The 21,257-nt window shown below is 56.4% G+C and overlaps 1 protein-coding gene across 12 annotated transcripts in view; it reads left to right on the top strand.

Annotated features, from left to right (window-relative positions):
* Positions 1–20,982, top strand: part of PPP6R2 (protein phosphatase 6 regulatory subunit 2) — a 77,250-nt gene extending 56,268 nt beyond the window's left edge. For 7 of the 12 annotated variants that reach the window (XM_045815505.2, XM_045815506.2, XM_087868576.1 and 4 more), the window contains 18 exons: positions 1,670–1,782; positions 2,174–2,287; positions 3,707–3,833; positions 5,175–5,327; positions 10,307–10,510; positions 11,743–11,807; positions 12,724–12,839; positions 14,455–14,540; positions 14,868–14,948; positions 15,342–15,439; positions 15,919–15,976; positions 16,148–16,272; positions 16,439–16,602; positions 16,989–17,154; positions 17,240–17,328; positions 17,804–17,963; positions 19,838–20,074; positions 20,157–20,982. In XM_045815505.2, coding sequence (XP_045671461.2) covers positions 1,670–1,782; positions 2,174–2,287; positions 3,707–3,833; positions 5,175–5,327; positions 10,307–10,510; positions 11,743–11,807; positions 12,724–12,839; positions 14,455–14,540; positions 14,868–14,948; positions 15,342–15,439; positions 15,919–15,976; positions 16,148–16,272; positions 16,439–16,602; positions 16,989–17,154; positions 17,240–17,328; positions 17,804–17,963; positions 19,838–20,074; positions 20,157–20,208 — 2,208 coding nt within the window. In that variant the 3' untranslated portion in view covers positions 20,209–20,982. Of the gene's footprint in view, positions 1–1,669; positions 1,783–2,173; positions 2,288–3,706; positions 3,834–5,174; positions 5,328–10,306; positions 10,511–11,742; positions 11,808–12,723; positions 12,840–14,454; positions 14,541–14,867; positions 14,949–15,341; positions 15,440–15,918; positions 15,977–16,147; positions 16,273–16,438; positions 16,603–16,988; positions 17,155–17,239; positions 17,329–17,803; positions 17,966–19,837; positions 20,075–20,156 lie in introns of all 12 variants that reach the window. The other 5 variants (XM_045815508.2, XM_045815509.2, XM_087868578.1 and 2 more) reach the window with 5 other exon arrangements.
* Positions 20,983–21,257: the final 275 nt, after the last annotated feature.

Genomic DNA, 21,257 nt, shown 5'->3' with positions numbered 1-21,257 from the left:
AGTTATCTCATCTCTGGCTGAATAACAGATTACTCCAAAACTTAGTTGCTTATAGTAGAAAGTGTTTTTTATTTCCGTTTCTATGAGTCAGAGACCTGGACATGGCTTAGTGGGTGCTCTGCCCAGGGTCTGTCACAAGACTGTGGTCATGTCAGGGCTCAGCGGGGGAAGGGCCCGCTTCCAGGACTCCGTTCCTTGAGGGTGGTGGGCCTGTCCGCAGGGCAGCTCTCAGTGTGCTGCTGGCTTCCCTTGGAGTAAGCAAGACGGAAGTCATTCTTCTGTAAACTCATCTTAGAAGGGGCAGTCTGCAGCACGTGGGGGGCTCAGTTGGTTAGGCATCTGCCTTTGGCTCAGGTCATGATCTCGGGGTCCTGAGATCGAGTCTTGCATCGGGCTCCCTGGTCAGCGGAGAGCCTGCTTCTCCCTCTCCTTCTGCCCCTCCCTCCACTCGTGCTCGCTTTCTGTCTCTCTCTCTCTCTCTCTCTCTTGCTCTCTCTCTCAAATAAATAAAATCTTTAAAAAAAAAAAAAGGTGGGGGGAACAGTCCGCACTGTGGCTGTATTCTGCTCTCTTGAAGGGAGTGGCAGTTGAGCCCATGCTTGAGGAGGTGGGATTTACGAGGGCGTGAGCTGTGGGAGGAAGGCCCCCACTGCCAGTGTAGAAGCATGTAGGATGGCAGTGGGGCTTCCTCTCTTGGCCCCCTGCCCGCTCCCTGCAAGAATCACTGTTGAGAGTTTGGAGTATATCCTGATAGGCCTTTTTCTGTGCATGACAAAACTAGACACATTTGCTTTCCCCCAGCAGTTGGAGAACGGTGGTACCAACTCATGTCTGAGCCTTTGCTGTGGCCTGGCCACGCTGTTTTCTGTTCCGTCTGTCCCTGGGGCCATTAGACAGCTGGACAAGGGGGCCTGTGCTCCAAACTGAGGAGGGTGGGTGCCTCTCCACCAGCATGAATGCTGTGGGCTGACTGGCCTGTTCCCCGGCCCAGGGTGAGGCCACAGGGACCCCCTGACTGCTTTCATTTCTCCCTAAATAGTCATGCACGCACTTCCTTTAGCCCAGAGTTCCCACAGCGTGCATGTGAGGGCTGCACGTTCTGATGCTCCCGGCAAGGAGCCGGGGGCTGTTTCTCTCTAGTCAGTTCATCTGCATCACTAAACACCCCACATTGTTGCAAGTGCACAGTCCAGACTTTCACCGGTTAAGGATTAGTGTTGCCCTGGAAGAGTCAAGGCCTCCTGTTTTCTCTGGAGCACCTTGCCTGTTTCCATTAGCTTCCAGGACTCATTCTGAATGTTACCCTGCTGTGATTTAATGCTTAATATTTTAGGTATGAATTTAATATACAGTGTCATTAACATAGTTACATATACAGTATATCTCAAAATGGCTCAAGGGTATAGAGCAGTGTCTGTGAGGTGTACTTGACCCTTGCGAGAGCCCCATTTGGACTCTTGGGGTTAGTTCAGTTCATCTGGAAGGTCTGACCAGACTCGCATCCTAACATCAGAAAGACCAAGCGGGCCTCTCTGAAATGGACTGGTTTAGAGAGTCCAGTGTCCTTCTGAGAACTGAGCAGTGGGGCAGCTCCCGCCGTCCAGTAGGCAGCTCTGCTGGCCGTTCTCCTCAACCCTGAGGGGAGTGCTGCATCTCCTTTTCCTTCCAGAGACAGTCCAACGCCTCTCAGACCCTCTGTGACATCATCAGGCTGGGCAGAGAGCAGGGAAGTCAGCTGCAGGAAGCTCCAGAGCCCGACCCTCTCCTCACAGTGCTGGAGTCGTGAGTGCTGGCTGCGGTGCGGGTGCCTGGCTGGGTGGGTGCGGGTCTTTCTGAGCCATTAGGGTGTCTCCACACCCCGCCCTGAGCACCAGCTCGTACTGCTGCTGCCTCTGATACAGATTCTGATGAGCTGGCTACAAACTACCACATCTAGTTAACTTGACGGACTTGTTTCTCATGGGAGGGGTCTCCAGGGGTCTCCTGGCAGGTCCAGTGACTCCAGGCCAGCAGGGGCAGGAGCGTTGTGAGAACCCTGGGTGCCTCACCCGGAGCCCGAGCAGAGTCCCTCTGAGTTCAGGGTGTTACTCCTTCGTGGAGCGGAGAGACGGTCCTTCGGGCTTTGGGCGGTGCGTTGGCTCCAGCAGCAGTGAGCTCCGTGTGTGTCTGACAGGCAGGACTGCGTGGAGCAGCTTCTGAAGAACATGTTTGACGGAGACCAGACTGAGAGCTGCCTCGTTAGTGGGACTCAGGTGTTACTTACCTTGTTGGAAACAAGGCGGGCTGGGTGAGTGTCTTACGTGAATGAGTGCTGAATGGGTGTGTGGTGTTTTTCACTAATTGTTCATTATGTAAGTAATCACGTGCGTAGACTGTCCTTGTGGGAAAGGTAAACGTACGGCTCCTCTGACCTTTGGCATCCATCATGTTCCTGCCCCAGTCCGAAGGTGCAGAATGTCACCAGCTTCCAAAGTGTTCATAGATGTGCCTGTGGAATAGGTGTGGCCAGCGGGTTTCCCCGCGGACTGTCCCAGCGTGTGGGGTATGTGTGCCCCCTGTAGGGTGTGAGGCGTGCTCGTGTGTGCGTCTGCTCTGCTCTGTCCGTCGTGTGCTGTGGTGGTGGCCTGTCTCCCGGGCTGACTAGTTCTCGTGTCTCCTTGTTCTGGAGAGAGCTTCATCGAAGCCCCAGCACTGAGTAGCTGGACTTAACAGCAACAACAAAAGAACAAGAAAATGACAAGAAATTGAGTTAATGTTGGTAGTGAGGTGATTAGCAGTTTTTCTCTTTCTCTCTCTGGGACCCAGGACGTATCTATTAGTTTACTACTTAAAACTAGAATGGTGATGCTGTCACTGTTTACTCGAGTTAGGCCACCAGAATCTTGATTGTTTTCATCTTTGTGAACCCAGGAAGCCTGGTCCTTTTCTGTAGGAAGTGGGGGCTCTTCTGAGGGCCTTTCCCAGCCTTGGTTGCAATGAAGGGACAGCATGAAAATGACATGTAAAAACAGATGAGGGGCACCTGGGAGGCTCAGTCAGTTAAGTGTCCCACTCTTGGTTTCAGCTCAGGTCTGTGACCTCAAGATCCTGGGGTCTAGGCCCGTGTTGGAGGTGGGGGTGGTCCACGCTCAGCAGGGAGTCTGCTTGGGATTCTTTCCTCCACCCTCTCCCTCCCCCTCTGCTCCTCCCTCCACTCGCAGTCTCTAAAACAGATAAATAAAATCTTAAAAAAAAAACCCAGAACCACCAAAAACAGAGATGAGCCAGCTGATTCTTTTTTATTTTTTATTTTTTTGTATTTATAATGTTTTTCTATAATGGTCACATATTACTTTTATAACTGAAAAAATTGTTTATATGAAGATCTCTGAGAAATTAGTTTGAAAAAACTGGAGGGACAGTGTGGAGTCCTGTTCCCCGTTTCTCAGCCAAGGAGTGGGAATCACGGTGACTATTTCCAAAGCAAGGGGAGGGGGACGGAGATGGTCCCAGTGAGCGTGAGGTGCCACCAGCCGGGTGGGGGCAAGGGGGCTGCCCTTGGCCATCACCTGGGAACATTTTCTAAAGGCCAGTGGTGCCTTTCTCTTCTCTCTGTACCAGTCAGCAAACCACTCTTGAGCCGATGAGTGGAGAAGTTGGGGGGCGAGGTGGGACAGAGGATGGGGGGCGCATCCCCCGTGTCTCCATCTGCTGTCCTCGTCCACAGGACAGAGGGCTTGGTGGACTCCTTTTCTCAGGGACTGGAAGGGCTGTGTACCGTCAGCAGCAGCGTACTGCATGGCATTGAGCCACGACTGAAGGACTTCCACCAGCTTCTGCTCAGCCCGCCAAAGGTAGGTGACCCCGAACAGCTGTTCGGTACCTGTGCAGCCAGTGTAGGCAGGACGATTTGCCAGGAGAGGACCCTACACCCCAACCTGAGAACCACCAGGCAGATGCCAGAAGCAGGTTTTCACACCCCTGTATGCTGAATGTCCATCTCTGCTCTGAGGTAAGGCCTAGGGTTTGGACATTTTCCAGTGCACCTCCCCCCCCCCCCCCCCGGATGACTCTTGTGCTCTGAAATAGGGGTCATCTGAGAGCCCAAGTTTACCAAGTTTAGGTCTGGCCTCCAAGTCAGGGACACCAGGCTGGGGGTCAGGGAGGGTCCCGGGGAGCCCTTTGCTCAGCTCAGCAGCTCTGGGCAGCGCTTAGGTCACACGGAGAAGGGCTCAGTCACTTAGCTGCCACCCAGCTCTCCATGGAGCCCCTCTCAGTCACAGCCCCTTTCCCTTTCCTGGGCGCTTCTTAGCACCCACCATGATCTACTGCATGGCTTATTTTATCAACTTATTGTCTGCTTCTCCCACTAGAAAGTGAGCTTCAGGGGCACCTGGGTGGCTCAGTCGTTAAGCGTCTGCCTTTGGCTCAGGTCATGATCCCAGCGTTCTGGGATCAAGCCCCACATTGGGCTCCCTGCTCAGCGGGAGACCTGCTTCTCCTTCTGCCTCTGCCCCTTCCCCATTCATGCTCTCTCTCCTTCTCCCTGCCTGCCGCTCTGCCTACTTGTGATCCCTCTCTCCCTCTCTCTGTCAAATAAATAAATAAATAAAATCTTTAAAAAATGAAAGAAAGAAAGAGAAAGAAAGAAAAAGAAAAAAGAAAGAAAGAAAGAAAGGGAAAAAGAGAGCTTCATGAAGGTAGGGATTCTGGAACATTTGGTTAATGAGAAGGTGGACACATCATGCTGGCATGTGTGGGGTCAGGAAACACCTGCATCCAGTGTGACGAGGCCACTGGTACCCATGTCCTCCGAGAGTGTTCGTGGGGTTAGCTCTGTCCCGAGAGAGCTGCCCCCATCTTAGACATGTCTCATGAGCTGAAGTGCACATCTCTTTCCTTGGTTTGCTGAGACCAGAGAGCCCTGGGCTTCTGGGGGCAGTGGACCACCATTGCTTACTGTTTTGTGAGGCCCTGAGTGGTGGGGTTCCCAACCCTGCTAGCCCCTCTTTTCCTCTTGCAGGCAGTGCTGCCTTGACCAACCTCTGCACGCGCATCCCATGCATCCCCAGGCTGGGCCACATCATGGAGGAGTGGCCCTAACCCTTTGAGCAGTCACCACCAGAGCTAAGAAAAGCCAGCAGTGGTCATGATGGTTGCAAGGTTCTAACTGGGTGGTGCTTCTTTGTTTGTAGAAAAAAGCAATCCTGACCACCATTGGCGTGCTGGAGGAGCCCCTGGGGAATGCCCGTCTGCACGGTGCCCGCCTCATGGCTGCACTGCTGCACACGAACACCGCCAGCATCAACCAGGAGCTCTGCCGGCTCAACACCATGGGCTTACTGCTGGTGAGCGGGCAGTGCCGCCAGCTGCGCACGGCTGTCTGGGTGGTTGTCTAGTCTGCGGCGTGTGGGCGGACTGGGCAGGGTCCATCAGAGGCAGGCAGCTGGACCTCAGCATACGGACAAGGGTCTGCCCGAGGGGAGGTTTTGGTTCCGTCCTAGAGCTGGTAGAGTCTGTGAAGAGAGACTGTTTCCCAGACCCATCCCAGGGCCGATGGCACCGGTTGCTGGTGAAGCACGCTGAGGGACGGTGGGACCTTGGGACCTTGCTGTAGGCTCGTGGAGAATTGCTCTGAAAGCAGAGGGCAGATTTCTAATCTAGTTTGAGGGAATGGGGAAATAATGGTCCATCTCCTTTCTGATTTCTGCCGAAGATAGAACTTTCATTATAGCTTTTCAACATAACATGTCCTAAAGGAGCAGCTCCTGGTCACCCCCCGTCGAAGGTCACCCCAGCAGTTCTTGCCCAGGCCAGTGGGAAGTGGTTCTGTCCTCAGCAGATGCCTCTCAGTTGCCCCCAGGACAGCCTTGGTGCCCGAGGGAGAGGTTCAGGCAGGCAGGGCCGGCTGTGGGCAGCTGCTGTAGACGGGGTAGGGCATCACCCTAGGTGTCAGCCGTGAGTAGATGCAGTCTCCAGTCTTGTCTTCTGCCTTGCTGTAGGGACTCTACTCCCAGAGAGCTGGAATCTTCTAAAGTTTGAATCCTTATCCCCGGAGGAGCCAGCCTTAGAACCAGGCCTGAAGTACTGACTGACTGTCAGTTTGTTCCAGTGTTTGGACTATGAGCCCAGATACGGATCAGGGGGTCAGTTATGGAAGGCCTCCTTTTCTTTTCCCTCTCTCCCACTCCTCTTTTTGCTTTTATTTCATTGTGGTAAAATACATATAACCTAAAATTTACCATTTTTATAATTTTTAAGTGTACAAATTCAGTGGTATTAAGTACATTGACAGTGTTATATAACCATCACCACTGTCTGTTTCTGGAACTTTGTCATCTTCTCAAACAGAAACTCTGACTAGTAAGCAGTCTGTCCCCGTAGCCCCCTCCCCAGCCCCCGGCCCCGCCGTCTGCTCTCTGTCCCCGAGTCTGACCACTGTAGGTGCCTCCTCGGAGTGGAACCAGACAGGATGTGTCCTTCCGTGTCTGGCTTACTTCACTCAGCACAGTGTCGGCAGGGCTTCCGCCAGGTCGGGGCAGGTGTCAGCAGCTCCTTCCTCTCTAAGGCAGAGGACTACTTCACGGTGTCGATGGGCCACATTGTGTCTGTCCCTTCGTCCGTCGGAGGACACTGGGGTTGCTTCCACATTTGGTCTGCTGGACTAACGCTGCCGGGAACGTGGCTGTGCACATACTTGTCCGCGTCCCTGCTTTCAGTTCTTTTGGGTATGTACCCAGAAGTGGGATTGCTGGGTCATATCGTATTTCTGTGATTAATTTTTTGAGGAGCCTCCACGCTGTTTTCCACAGTGACTATAGCAACTCACGTTCCCGTCAGCAGTGTCGGGGGTCCGGTGTCTCCACATCCTCACCCACACCTGTTTTTATTGGGGTTTTTTGTTTGTTTTTTTAATAATAGCCATCCAGTGTCATAAGTGTTATTTCACGGGTGGGCGGGGGAGAGGTTCTTCTTTGCATTTCCATAATGATTATCTTTGGAGAACTCTTTGTTCAAGTCCTTTGTCTATTTTTTAATTGGGTTGTTTTTTATAGTTGAATTGTAGGAGCTCTTTATATATTCTGTATATTAAAACTTACCAGATACACGATTTTGAAAATATTTCCTTCCATTCTGTAGATTATTTTCACTCTCTTGATAGTATCTTTGACAGAAAAGTTGTAAATTTTCATGAAGTCCAGCTTATCTATTTTTTTCTTTTATTGATTGTGTTTTGGGTGCCATATGCAAGAAATCATTGTCAGATCTACTGTCATGAAGCTTTCCCCCTATGTTTTCTTTTTTTAAATAAGGCAACTCTTTTTTTTTTTTTTAAAGATTTTATTTATTTGACAGAGAGAGAGACAGCCAGCGAGAGAGGGAACACAGGCAGGGGGAGTGGGAGAGGAAGAAGCAGGCTCCCAGCGGAGGAGCCTGATGTGGGGCTCAATCCCAGGACTCTGGGATCACGCCCTGAGCCAAAGGCAGACGCTTAACGACTGCCCCACCCAGGCGCCCCTCCCCCTATGTTTTCTTCTAAGAGTTTTATAGTTTTAGCTTTACTAGGCCTTTGATCTATTTTAAGTTAATTTTTGTACGTAATGTAAGATAAGGGTCCCACGTCTTTCTTTTGCATGTGGATATCCAGTTTTCTTGGCACCATTTGTTGGAGAGACTGTCTTTTCCCACTTTTAATGGTTGTGACAGTCTTGTTGAAAATCAGCTGAGCATGTGGAACCTGGCTAGCTCAGTGGGTGGAGCATGTGACTTGATTTCAGGCTTGTGAGTTTGAGCTCCAGGCTGGGCTTAGAGATTACTTAAAAGAGAGGGAGGGAGGGAGGAAAGCGGTCGGGGAAAGGGCAAGGAAGGGAAAGAGGGAAGCAAGAAAAGAAAAAGAATCAGTTGGCCGTGTATGTGAGGGTGTATTTCTAGAGTCTTGTTCTGTTCTGTTGGTCTGTCTGTCTGTCCTCATGCCGGTACCACACTAGTTTGATTACTGTAGTTATGTAGTAAGTTTTAAAATTGGGAAGCGTGAGTTCTCCAAGTTTGTTCTTTTTCAGGACTGTTTTGGCTCTTCAGGTTCTCTTTAGATTCCATATAAATTTTAGGATGGGGGCTCCTGGGTGGCTCAGTCAGTTAAGCGACTGTGTTTGGCTCAGGTCATGATCTCAGAGTCCCAGAATTGAGGCCCACATTGGGCTCCCTGTTCAGCAGAGGTCCGCTTCTCCTTCTGACCCTCCCTCTCTCGTGCGCTCTCTCGCTCTCGCTCTCAAATAAATAAATAAAATCTTTAAAAAAATCAATTTTAGGATTGATTTTCTATTTCTACCAGAAAAAAGTGCCATTGGGATTTTGATAGATGTTAGTCTGTAGATCACTTCGGGTAGTATTGTCGTCTTAACAACATTAAGTCTTCTAACCCGTGAACACGGACGTCTTTGCATTTATTACATCTTCTTTACCGTCTTTCAGCCGTGTTTGTAGTTTCTAGTGTACAAGTCTTTCATTTTCTAGGTTTAATTCATCCCTAAGTATCTTATTCTTTTGAACGTTGTTATCAGTGGACTTGTTCTCCCAGTTCAGTCTCAGTTGTGTGTGTGGACGTGCACCAGTGTGTGTAGATTTTGTGTCCTAGGACTTTGCTGAACTTGTTTAGTAGCTCTCACGGTGTGTGTGGAATCTGTGACACTCTCTGCATGTACGATTGCGTCATCTGTGAAAAGAGGTAATTTTACTTCTTCCCAGTTTGCATTTTGTTTCAGCCTTCTATTTCTGTGCCTTGCCGAATTGCTCTGTTTAGAACTTCCAGTGCGACGTTGAAAGTGGGCGTCCTTGCGTTGTTCTTCATAGAGAAAAAGCTTTCAGTCCTTCACCGTTGAATGTGGTGTTGGCTGTGGGCCGGCCACACATGTCCTTTATCACGTTGAGGAGATTTCCTTGCATTGTTCGTTTACTAAGTGTTTTTGTCAAGAAAACGTGTTGTATGTTGTCAGATGTGCTCTCAGTTTCAGTTGAGACGATTATGTGGTGTTTTCCCTGTATTTTGTTAATATGGTGCATTACATTGGTTTTCAGACGTCAAACCGTCCCTCCATTCCAGGAGAAATCCCACCTGGTCTTGGAGTGCAGTCCCTTAACATGCTGCTGAGTCCAGTTTGTTAGTGTTTTGTTGAAGATTTTTGCACTGATGTTCATAGGGGTGTTGGTGTGTAGTTTTCTTGGGATGTCTTCGTCTGGCTTTGATGACAAGGTAATATTGTCCTCATAGAACGAATTAGAAAGCGTTCCTTCTTTTTTGGGGAAGAGTTTGAGAAGGATTGTTGTCGATTCTTCTTTAAATGTTTGGTAGAATTCATCAGTGAAGTCGTCTGGTCTAGGCTTTCCTGGGAGATGGGTCGGACTCTGTGTTGAAGATGAGGTAACACCACGAAGCCACCTCCAGGGTCACTCAAGGTCACACAGGCAGTGAAGGTGAAGCTGAGATTTGGGACCACGTTTCTGTGGAGAACTGTGTCAGGCAGATGGGCTTCCTGTCTTTAGCCATCTCCCAAATCCTTGGTGTGAAGAAGGGGCCCATACTCCTATCTCAGGCTGGAGTCTACACCCCGTCCTTCTGCCCCATCTCCCCACCCTGCACACCCCTCCTCCTCCCTCATGGACAGCAGAGGGCCTGGGACATAGGCTTCCATAGCCACTGTGATGTGTGAGGTGGCCAGAGGGATGGGGACAGGCATTCTTATCTCACCCCCCCTCGCTGCTGGCTCCGTGCTGGCACACGGGACCAGAGTCCGAGGTGGGCCGCGTGCCCAGCCTGGTCTAGGGCACAGATGCGGCCACCATCATGCAGCCTTCTCGGGGCTTTGGCCTGTGCAGATGAGGTTTGGGCCCCACTGGGTTCCCTCAGGGAGTGTCCATGTGTGTGCCTCTTGATTTCATGTCCCCTCCTGAATAGAATCCCTGGGTGTTCGAGAATTTAATGTACTTCCAGTAACTCATGGGTCAAAGACAAAATGATAAAGGAATAATAGTAAAAATACCGTATAGCAAAATGTGTAAGGTGCCTGGGAAAGAAAAAAGGCTGAAAATGAATGAGTTAGGGCAAGAGGATAAGCCAGGACATGGTCAGATGAGAGCGAGGTTAACGGGAGCGAAACAAAGCAGCAGGCTGGAGATGGAAGGGCAGGTGGTCATGGTGAGACCGTGTCAAGGAAGAACCTTCAGCATGGTCACCTAGATGGTCAAGGAACAGCGATCCCCTCACCTCTGTGGTCCTGCCACCAGGAGAAAACCGGTCTGTGGACTTGCCTCTCTCCTCTGTTTACCCCAGGACCTGTTTTTTAAGTACACCTGGAATAACTTCTTGCATTTCCAAGTGGAACTATGCATAGCCGCTATCCTGTCCCACGCTGCCCGGGGGGACAGGGCAGAAGCCAGTGGACCGGACAGTAGGATGGAGCTTCTGCCGGGGAATGGGGACCCGGAGACCCCCCAGCCTGCCGCCAGCCTCCCCGAGAACACCATGGTGACCCATGTAAGTCCGGCCAGTGTCCTGTGTGTTGCTGTGTGCCCCACGTGTCCCTGCTTGCTGAGCTCCGCCCTGAGCATGTGGCTGTTAGTACTAACACAAGCTGCCCGTGGCCACCCCCTAACCTCCCGGGGCGTGGTTGTGCTGCCCTTCCTCCACCCGTGAGACTGAGAGTCACAAAGAAAGTGTCCACGTTTGCCAGGGCCGCTGCAGTGGGGGAGCCAAAGACAAGGCCCTGTGGTGGGCCGCACTCACCAGAGGGGGAGGGAGCACCTGGATGCTGCCCGGGGTCTGCTCCTTCCAGGCCAGTCCGCTGTATCCTGTCGTGTCTGCCGCTGTCGGGAGTGGCCACGAAGGAAAATGCAAGGGAAAGAGAGAGCATGTGTTGAATTCTCATGAGAAAATGTTCTGGGATTATGGAACTTTTGACACTACATACTCTTCTTTTCCTCGGCTCTTCCTTGCTCACCCATGAGTGCATGACAGGACGCTTGCCTCCGGGACTACCCACAGCTCTTCCTGGGGCCTCGAGTGAGCACACCCCTGGTGTCTGTCTGTGTCTCCCTGCCCTGACACCTAGTGTTGTGTCTGGCAGAGTTGGCCTTAGCGAGTGTTTGCTAAGGAGGAGAGGGAGCAAGCAAGTGCCTGGCTGGGTGCTGGTGAGAAGTGGCACAGAGTCCCCTGCCCATGTCAAGGAGCCCACTTAGAGATGCTTCCCTGGCAAGGCCTGGGGCTCTGCAGGGGCAGCTCTGACCCTCAGACTGGCTGTGAGGCCCACACAGGAGGGGCAAAGCGTGGGAAGGCCTTGGTCTCTGGTGAGAGTCCCCATAGAAGGTGTGGCTTGAGTGAGTCCTGCAGTGTGCAGGCCTGAGCTGGACAGCAGCCCAGAGGGTAAATAGCTGGGGGTAGGCAATGGGGGTGGTGGTGTTGGGAGGAGCATGTGGGGGCGATGTGAGTTGAGTCCCAGAACAAATGTGCAGGCCCAGGAAACAGCACTTGGGCCCAGTCCTTGCTTCCGGATACAAGAGAAGGTGGGAGGAAGCCAAGGGGAAGGAGCAGAACTGGGCAGCTCTGTGGGGCCTGGGGCAACACCTGCCCTGGTGTTTGGTGGGGACTACAGGGAGGCCATAACGGTGTCCAGGGAACTTTGCACTCATGTGTCTGCTTCACCTTCTAGGGCTGGGTGGAGGGGAGTGTACAGCCCTGTAGACCCTGACCCATGTCACCTGTCCCTCTAGCTTTTCCAGAAGTGCTGCTTAGTCCAGAGGATCCTGGAGGCCTGGGAAGCCAACGATCATGCACAGTAAGAACCCACGGGGGGCTGCAGGGGGCGCCTGAGGGCCCAGCTCAGGGCTCCGGGGCCACCACGGGGTATCCAGTTCAGGAAGGGCATTCTCTTCCTGGGTGAACACCGAGAGGTGCTGTCCAGAGAAGGTCAGGGCCCAAGGGGACCAGAGGAGACAGGCCGAGCGGCTCTATACTCCACCCCCGCCCTCCCCATCTGTTAGCCAAGACCCCATCTTACACCCACAGTGTGTCCTCAATCTTCCCATCTCCCCACCGCAGCCACCAGCCAGTTCTCACTGAGCCCTGAACCCTCCCAAGGGCATCCAGGCTGCTGCTTTCTGCTTGCTCTCCTGCCCCACCCAGCTGGGATCTTTTTGAAACACACAGATGGTCTCACCCCTGCATAGAAGTCTTGACTACCCAGATCCTCTAAAGGTGTAGCCTGCAGGGCCCAGTGTGGGCAGCCCCAGCCCCGCCCTCACCCTGCCTTCCCCTGGCCCTGCCCACTGGTGCTCCCTGGGGCTCTCTGACCTCACCTGGTTCACAGCTCACATCCTACTGGTATGGAACCCCCCAGTTGGCATCCTCTGTAGAATACATGCAACATACAAGACGGGGCCATCTTGCCTTCCTTGGGCTGCTCCGTGTGGTACCCACTGAAGCCTGGGCAGAGCCTGCTCTTATGCATTCTGTGTATTCGTGCACATGGGCACCTGTTGGGTGGGACTTCATCACTGTCACTGAGGGTCCACGACACCCCAGAGGTTAAGATGGCAGGCTGAGAGGCCTCGTCCCTGGGCCAGCCCTCCTCCACCCTCAGCAGCTGCTCGCAGGCCTCCCTGTGGGAGGCCGTGCAGGGCAAGGTCAGGGCCCTGGTGGACGCACAGTGAGGAAAAGCCCCGCAGTCCCCCTGAGCTGCTGCTCGCTTTCAGGGCAGCGGGCGGCATGCGGCGCGGCAACATGGGCCACCTTACCCGGATCGCCAACGCAGTGGCCCAGAACCTGGAGAGGGGCTCCATGCAGACCCACATCTGCGAAGTCATCCGAGGTGAGCCCTTCCTGCCTTGGCTGCCTCTGACCCCCACCCCTGACCCTCACCCCCTCCTGCAGCCCCGTCTCCTGCCCTCTGGCCCCTCAGCGGATGGTAACAGTCAGATTGCTTTCCCATATGGAGCCTTCTTGCAGGCGGGCCTGGGTCCCAGCTGTCAGCTCTGTTGAACAGACGTCTGTGGGGGGTCTCCTTGGGCCCGGAGACCCTGTCAGGTGCCTGCAGGGCAGCTTATGAGTCAGGTGCCAGCATTCAGAGGGACAAGTGGCCCAGGGTTCTGTGCTGCTGCTCAGGGGCCATCTGAGTCCTTCCTGGATGCCTCCATCCTCCTCTGACTCAGGCAGCTTTGCAGACCTTTCCAGCGCAAGTCTGGGGGGCTGGGGGAACTGGGGGAGCTGGGGAGCTGGGGGAGGCCCCTGCGCTCGAAGAGCAGGCTGTGGGGCCTGAGCAGAGGCATCCCCTCCTCTGGTCGGGTCTCACCGCTGCCCTCAGCCTGAGACACCTGCCACCCTCCCGACTGGGGGCCCCAACACTCACACCCCTTTCTGGCCTGCTCATGTCCTGGCGTGGTCTGTAACTCCTGAGCTTCCTGAGCTGAGCTGGGGAAGGCCCAAGGGGGTCTTGGTTCAGAGAGGAAGGCAGGCAGCTCAGAAGGGCCTGTGGGACCCTGCTAAGCCCAACGATGCCGGGCCAGCCTGAGCAGGGTGTTGAGAGGCCCTGGAACTCAGGGGTGGACAGATAGGTGGAGTGCACGAGTGAGTCAAGGAGGCTGAGGGTGGACAGAAGCCAGGATTCCCCAAGGTGCTGGGGTTGGTGTTCATACCAGCTTCATGACCAGGACAGCCTTCCTTGGCCCCATGTGGCATGCTTGTGCTCAGTGAATGTGTTTGCCCAAAGGAGTGAGCTCTGTCTGGTGGGGTCCCCACAGGGCTGTGGGAAGATGGTTATGCATGATCCTGGAGCAGGCACAGGGAGGCGCTAGGGCTTAACCCCCAACGTGCGGCTCAGGAAGCCGTGCCGCAAGCGGTCAGGCCACTTGTATAGCAGGTGTAGACCTGTGGCCTGGCCACCCCCTCAGAGGGTCTCATCTGTGGTCCCTGTGGCCCAGGGCCAAAGGTGGACTGAGGAAGCTCTGGGTGGCCCTCCAGAATGGAAGCAAGGGGGTGTCCTTGGTCATTGGCCTCTGGGTCAGGGTCTGGCCCACAGGTCCATTGGTGCCTGTGACAAGGTGTGTGGGCCCGGGAGGCTCCCCACAAAGGGTACAGTTTGAGGGGTGAGAGGTAAGTCACGGCTGCAGGCTGTGACTCTTTCTGGGGTTGTGACCTTTCCAGAAAACAGGCACACACAGGCACGTGGGTTGTACTGAGAGGGCCGGGGAGGGCAGAGGAGGAAGCTGGGCGGCATTCCCTCAGCATTCCCCCTCCCTGGTTGCTTCGCAAAGTGAACTCAGGACTCTGATGCCTGCTGAGGCCGGGCCCTGTCTCTGTGAGCGCCCAAGGGTTCCTGCAGAACCCTTGGCTGCCTCGGCCTCCTTCCCTCAGATGTCCCCTCCGGGCTCTCCCTGCCTGTGTGCCGTGGCACTGATCCCTGGTTCACCGGCAGTGCTCCCTTGCAGGGCTCCCCGCGGACTGCCGAGGGCGCTGGGAGAACTTTGTGGAGGAGACGCTGGCGGAGACCAACCGCAGGAACGCTGTGGACCTGGTGAGGGGCTTGGGGGGCTTGGTTGTTCCCGCGGCATGGTGTCAGCTGGTGCTGTGGCCATGCCTTCCTGTCAGCTTGTCATGCGAGTGTGTGTGTGCGTGTGCACACGCACCTGTGCACCCACGTGGCCCCACCTGTCCTGCTTCAGGCCCCGCTGGCCCCCAAAGGCCTCAGCAGAGCCCCTTCCCTGTCACATCCAGAGCCCTAGTGTGTTCTCGGGGGCTCCTGATGCCCAAGGTCCAGTGTGCCCTATGCTGAGGGGAGGGGCAAGGGGGCAGGAGCCCCGGGGGGTGCGGGGCTCATGTCCACCCACTCTGGCTGTTTCAGGTAAGCACCCACCACCTTCACCCCTCGAGTGAGGATGAGGACATGGAGGGCGTTTTCCCTAATGAGCTGTCCCTGCAGCAGGTGCGTGTGGCCGCTCTGCACACCTCAGGCAGCCCTGACCCGCTCTTGGCAGCGCTTAGGCCTCCAGGGCGTCCTGGACAGCGCCCTGCTGAGCTGCTGTGGGAAACAGCCCAGGGGAGCGTGCTTGTCCCCATGCACCAGGCTCGAGCAGGGGAGGGGCTGGACATGCAGCCCCTGTATCAAGGGGGGGGACCCCTGAGCCACCTCACATCAACAAGACCCTGGGGGACCTGGGGGATGATCTTGAAACTTAAAGGAAAAGAGGCTCTTCGGACGCGACCCCGCGTTCGTGTTATCCCGAGAGGTTAGGTTGGGAGAAGCCGCAGAGCACCAGCAGGTTTTTCTGGGAGCAGCCTCGGGCTGAGGCCTGCCCTGCGTCACCCTCCCTGCCAGGCTTTCTCCGAGTACCAGGTCCAGCAGATGACGGCCACCTTTGTGGATCAGTTTGGCTTCAATGACGAGGAGTTTGCTGACCAGGATGACAGTGTCAAGTGAGCTCCTGCATTGTGCCTGGGGCTGTCCACCCTGGCCGGGATCCGGCCCCCATTTGAGCCTTCATCGTCTCCCATGACCTTGTCCCCTGCCCCTTTTGGGGGGTTCTGCTCGGTGTGACCAGGTTCCAGGCCTGTGGCCCGATCCTGCCTGGGCCTGGAGGCTGACCTGCTGCTTCCTCCGCTGAAAGCAGAGTCACCGTGGGAGGGGCTGGGCTGAGACACCCTCAGGGATGGCAGGTTGTCACCATACAGACCAGGGACAGAGCGGGCCCAGGTGGAAAAAAAGCAAGTGTGTGTGAGGAGGGAGGCGGGCACGGAGAGCCACCCCCTCCCTCTGGGACCCCCATCTGCTTACTTACACCCCCGTGGCTGGTCGCTGCCTGCATGACCTTCCACACCCTCGGACTCAGTGGTGCTCGCGCTGGGGTGCCTCCGGCGGCCCTGTGGCGAGGCGCTGAGTGTCCGCCGTGTTGCAGCGCCCCCTTCGATAGGATCGCTGAGATCAACTTCAGCATCGACGCGGACGAGGACAGTGTGAGTCCCCTGCCCCGTGCTCAGTTGGGTGTGGATGGGGACACCGTGGTGGGTGGGCAGCACGGGGAGACAGGCTGCTTCGGGGCCCCCGGCCCCCCATCCCGTGAGCCCCTCACCTGGCTAAGCCCCTCTGGGAGCCATGTGTTGCTACGTGGGTGCTCTCGCTTGCAGCCCAGCGCAGCTCTGTTTGAGGCCTGCTGCAGTGACCACATCCAGCCCTTTGATGACGACGAGGAGGATGACATCTGGGAGGACAAGGAGATGCACTGCACTGCCCGGGTGACAGCCAGAGCCAGGTGTGAGGCCCGCCAGTCCTCTCCAAGCCTCCTGATGCGGAGAGGCCCCAGTCAGTGTGTGTGCACTCCTAGCCCTGCCCCAGCCACGGTGCTCTGGGCGCACAGGAAGGGACGCCCCTGGGACCCCCTATGGTGCTGGCTGCTCTGACTGTGTGTCTTTTCCCAGGTTTGGGGGTCCTCACACCTCAGAGAGCTGCTCCAAGAACGGCCTGGAGCGTGGAGGCCAGGACAGGAAGGAGGTTTTGGAAGCAGACAAGGACGCTGCTCGGGCGGGTGCCCCTCTGGCCTCTACCCAGAAGGAAGGTCCTCGCTTGGAGAGTGGCTCAGGAGGTAGGTGCTGGGGACACGGGGTTCAGGCTGGGCAGGGGACTGGGACAGGGACACAGGCCCCACACAGCCTGTGCATGGTTGGGGGCTGCCGCGGGCTTGTTACCTGCTGACTTTATCTGCACAGGCTTTCAAGCAGTATTCCTGAAGGTGGCAGCTTTTCTGTGCCCCCAGATGCGGTGACGCAGGATTGGTGGCAGATGCTTAGGCCCAGACCCCGGCTGCCCCGTGCCCCCAGTTGAGGTTACCCAGCCACATTGTAACAGCTGGTGTCCGGTGTCCACTGGTCACTTCTTTTGGGGCCCCCGCAGTTCTGGGCTTCAGGGCCCTGAAGGCAGGTGGGGCTGACCTGCGAGTCAAGGTGCCTGTGCTGCTGTGTCTCCCCCCAGCAGGCACCTCGTGGACGGTGTTTGATGAGCCAGTGAACTCACCGGTGCCGGCCCCAGGCGTGGCGGTGGACGTGGGTTCCAACGTGTGGGCAGCCAGCACCTCCAGCCCCTCGGCTTTGGAGGAAAAAGGCTGGGCCAAGTTCACCGACTTCCAGCCTTTCTGCTGGTGAGGTGGGGTGGGCCGGGAGGTCACCCCATTTGCCCTTGGGGGTGGCATCTCCCCAGAGGGGGCTCAGCCTTGCCTTCCGCAGCTCCGAGTCGGGGCCCCGGTGCAGCTCCCCGGTGGACATGGGCCACGGTGATTCCCAGGATGGCCCGAACCAGGGCCCAGAAAGAGCCCGTGAGTAGGAGGGGCTCTGAGCACAGGGAGTGGGAGGATGTGGCCGGGGCTCCATGGCCTGTGTCTCCCTGGTGATGCTGGGCTTTGCATCACTGCGGGGGGGGGGGGGGCAGGGGCAGTCCTCGGTGTATGGGTATGACCGGCCTGCCCTATCCATGCTGCTGGGAGCTCTGGCAGGCAGTGAGGGCTTTCCCAACCCAGGCCAGTCCCCAGGCCTTTCTCTGTCTGTGCAGGTCACCCCGGTGCACCGGGCCACCTCACTGCCCATCCTGTTCATGGTCCTTGACCCTGAGACCCGTATTGGACAGGCTTGAAAGCCCCACAGGGCTGAGTGGGGGCCCTCCTTGCCTGGGGGAGGACCGTCTCTTTGTACAGTTCCTATAAATGTACACATGCACACGTGGGTTTGAGGACCCTGAGGCCGTGCCCTGCGGCCCCTCTGTCCTCCCTGGACGTCAGCAGCTCCGTCTCCCAGTAGGCCCGGCTTCCCCGTGTGCCTGGAGCACGTGTGTCACCAGGAAGGCCCCGCTGGTCTCCAACAGCAGTGAGGATGAGCAGAAGACGGCTGGTGCCTTGGAAGCTGTTAGTCTGGGTCCCAGCCGGGAGGCCCCCCCGCTGCCCGCATCGGTCCCCAGGTGTGCAAGATGGGGTGGGCACAGGTCCCCGGCACTGCTCACCCGGGAGCAGGCTGACCCTGCTGCCCTGATGACCCCAGGACCAAGGATACTGGCTCTAGGGGGGTTGGGACGCCCATTCATCTAAGTGGGAGCCAGGGTCAGGGGCCTTTTCATTGAGGTGCAAGCACAGGGCCTGAGTGTTCCACCCTGGAGGCCGGGAGGTGGGGCTGCCTCACTCATAGGTCTTACTGAGGGAACCGGCCACGTTTGTGGGTTTCTGGCCGGTGAGGAGAGAATACGACCGCCTTTATCCAGGTCAGTGTCTGCCTCACTCAAGCTGCACCTCAGAAAAGCCCCAGGATGGGGGCGTCTGAAGACCTCGCTGGTTCACATGCACCCTGACTGCAGGCATCCTCCCTGCAAATTTCTCCCTACGCATCCCTCCCTCACGCACAGGAAGAAGGTCCAGGCCTTCGGGATCTATCCTTGGACAGACAGACCCCTGGCTAGGCCTGGTGGGGCGGGGGGACCGCGTAAGGAGCTGTGAGTTGTGAAAATAGGGAACTGGGGACCGATGGGCACCTGAGAGAGGTGGTGGTGGAGCTGAAGCTTATGGGGCAAGGGTGGAGGTCCCCCAGCAGAATCCCAGCAGGAGGGGACAAGGACCAGATGCGTGACCTCGTGAGGGGCATGGTTTCTGAGAGAAACAGCACCTGTGGGCTCTCCTTCCCCCAGCGCCCACTGCCCCAGCCCTGGTGGTCCCAAATGGTTTTGGGCTTGGTCCATCCCATTGTTGCCGGGGTCCAGCTCTGGCTCACAGCACACTCGTTCTCGGGACCCCAGACAGCATGGCCTGTCGTCATGAGCCCCCTGCCCTTGGGGGGCACAGCCCGGAGCCAGCGGGGCCTCGGACTGTTTACGAGCATGGGTCAGGCAAGGGGACGGGGCACCAGGACCCGAGTGGTGGCTCTTGGGTTACAGGTGCACATCAGGTTCTTGAATGCGTTTAATTCTTTTTTTTTTTTTAATGATTTTTTATTATGTTAGTCACCATACAGTACATCCCCGGTTTCCGATGTAAGGCTCGATGATTCATTAGTTGTGTATAACACCCAGTGCACCATGCAATACGTGCCCTCCTTACTACCCATCACCGGTCTATCCCATTCCCCCACCCCCCTCCCCTCTTGAATGCGTTTAATTCTTTCTCAAAGTTCAGAATCACTGCAAGTCTTAAAACCTCTTCCTCTTTTCCTGACTCCCCTAAAAACCGCCTCTGCTTTGAAAAGCAAGTATTGTCATTGTGAAAGCCGTGTATCCCAGGGCCGTCTGCATGAGCATTCCCAGCCAGCCCGTGGTGAGCCCCTTCTGTGCCCATCTGGGCCGACACGTGGTCACCAGGCTTTAACGGACAGTCTCTTTCTTCTGCTGTCCGTGGCCGCTCCAGCCTCGCTGGCTCCCAGGGGTCTTGTACGGTTGGAGGTGGTCTCACATGTACCAGAAGCAAGCACTGGGCAGGTGTGGGCCGAACAGGGGAGCCGCGGGCTCACTCTCCTGGGCTGCAGCGAGGAGGGCCGTGAAGACCAGAGCCCAGCACCAGGGCCAGGGCCAGTGTCTTGAGGTCACCCATCCTTGCCTTCTCCAGGTGTGGGAGGGAGCGTTTCTGGGCACATGGCCTGTAGGCCTTCCCATAACAGGGTGGGGGTGGGGGCTGCCTGGAGAGAGACCAGATGTGGGGGGGATACACACCACCTGGAAGGTCAGGGTTCAGTGGACAGGCAGGTTGTCTCTGGTGTTTCTAGCAACTTGGTGGCAGAGCTGCCTTGGCCAGGTGGGTCCCTGGGCTACCCTGGAGGTGGCCCAGGACACTGGGGCCTGCGTTTGCCATACAGGGCCGACTGCACTGCCAGCACGCCGTCAGACCCCACCTCCCCCGCGCCTGCAGAAGCAACCTTCGCCCTGGCTGTGGCTGTCCCCCCTGAGGCTGCTGTGGCGGCCACCCCAGCACCTAGCAAGGCCAGCCCCGCCCCAGCCACCGTGGCAGGCCCCACAGGGCCCGTAGTGGCCATCACCACTGCAGCCCCAGCTGTATGCACAGCAGCCATCCTGGGGACAGTGACAAAAGACAGGTGAGCCGGTCAGGCTGGGGGAAGGGGGCTGGATGGGACTCTGGGGCCCTGAGGGCTCCAACCCCCACCTGTCCTCCCACAGGAAGATGGACTCACCGCCGCCTGCAGGAGCCGCCGTGAATGGCCCCGTGTGATGCTGCCGCCCAGCCACGGCGCACCCTTAATCGAGAAAACTACCTGGTGATGCAATTTGTCTTTTTTAATTTAATTTTATTTTATTTTAAAATAAATGCTGCATTGGTAAAGCTGGCAGTTGGAACCAGTTGGACAGCCCAGCTTGCGTCTCTCCTGCGTGACCCCGAGTGGGCCTTGAGTCCAGCTCCGCGCACAGCAATAAGGCCTCGGATGTGCGCTCTGCCAGCGGGAGCCGGGGGCCACAGCCCCCAAGACACCGTGCGGACTGAGGGCCGCTATGGGCATGGACGCCACCGGCTCCGAGCCTCGTTTTACTGATTTTTTTTTTTTTTTAAACGCAGGAAAGAGCCACGTGTTTGCACTTTTGTGTCCAGCCACAGCGAAGGGTCTCCCTGGCTCTGGGGACAAACGTGGGTCTGGAGCTGGACTGGCCAGACAGGGTCTTAGCTGCCCAGTGTCCCTGGGAGCTGGCCTTGAGCCAGGCTGCAAAATTTGACTGCCTTAAAATAAGACCCTCGTGGCCTGGTGGGCAGTTGGGGCACCTGGCAGGGGCTGGCCATGGGTGTACAGATGGGGCGCAGGGGTGCAGAGACTGGCTTCAGCGGGGCCAGGTCGGGTGGGGTCTGCACCTGTGGGGGTGGGCAGGGCCAGGCCACGTCCTGGAGGGGTCTGTAGGATTATTTTGTGTTGAGTCCATTTTTAATGTTCTGATAATCTGACAGGGCACCCAAGACCCCAACTCCCAATAAAAGTTGTGTTATTCTTACTGACAAGCTTGTGTATTGTTAAGCTGCCAGCCCGGACCCCAGCCTGGCCGGCAGCAGGGGTGTCTTTGTTGCCCCAGGCCCACGCCCGCGGCTACAGCAGGGAGTCTCCAGACTGGAGTGAGCACTGAGCTTTTCTTTTTCAACAAGCTCTGTCTGGAGCTCATGAGCCAGTGCCGTCCCCAGGCCGCCCTGTCCTCACTGGCTGGGCAGGCAGGGCAGCCAGCAGGGCCTCCCTGGGCACTCAGGGCCAGGGTGTGGGTCTGTCCACTCAACAGTGCCTC

The sequence above is a fragment of the Ursus americanus genome, chromosome 17 (assembly GCF_024610735.1).
Source record: "Ursus americanus isolate L20-20 chromosome 17, mUrsAme1.1.p, whole genome shotgun sequence".
Lineage (NCBI taxonomy): Eukaryota > Metazoa > Chordata > Mammalia > Carnivora > Ursidae > Ursus > Ursus americanus.
This window is presented reverse-complemented; position numbering and strand designations above follow the sequence as displayed.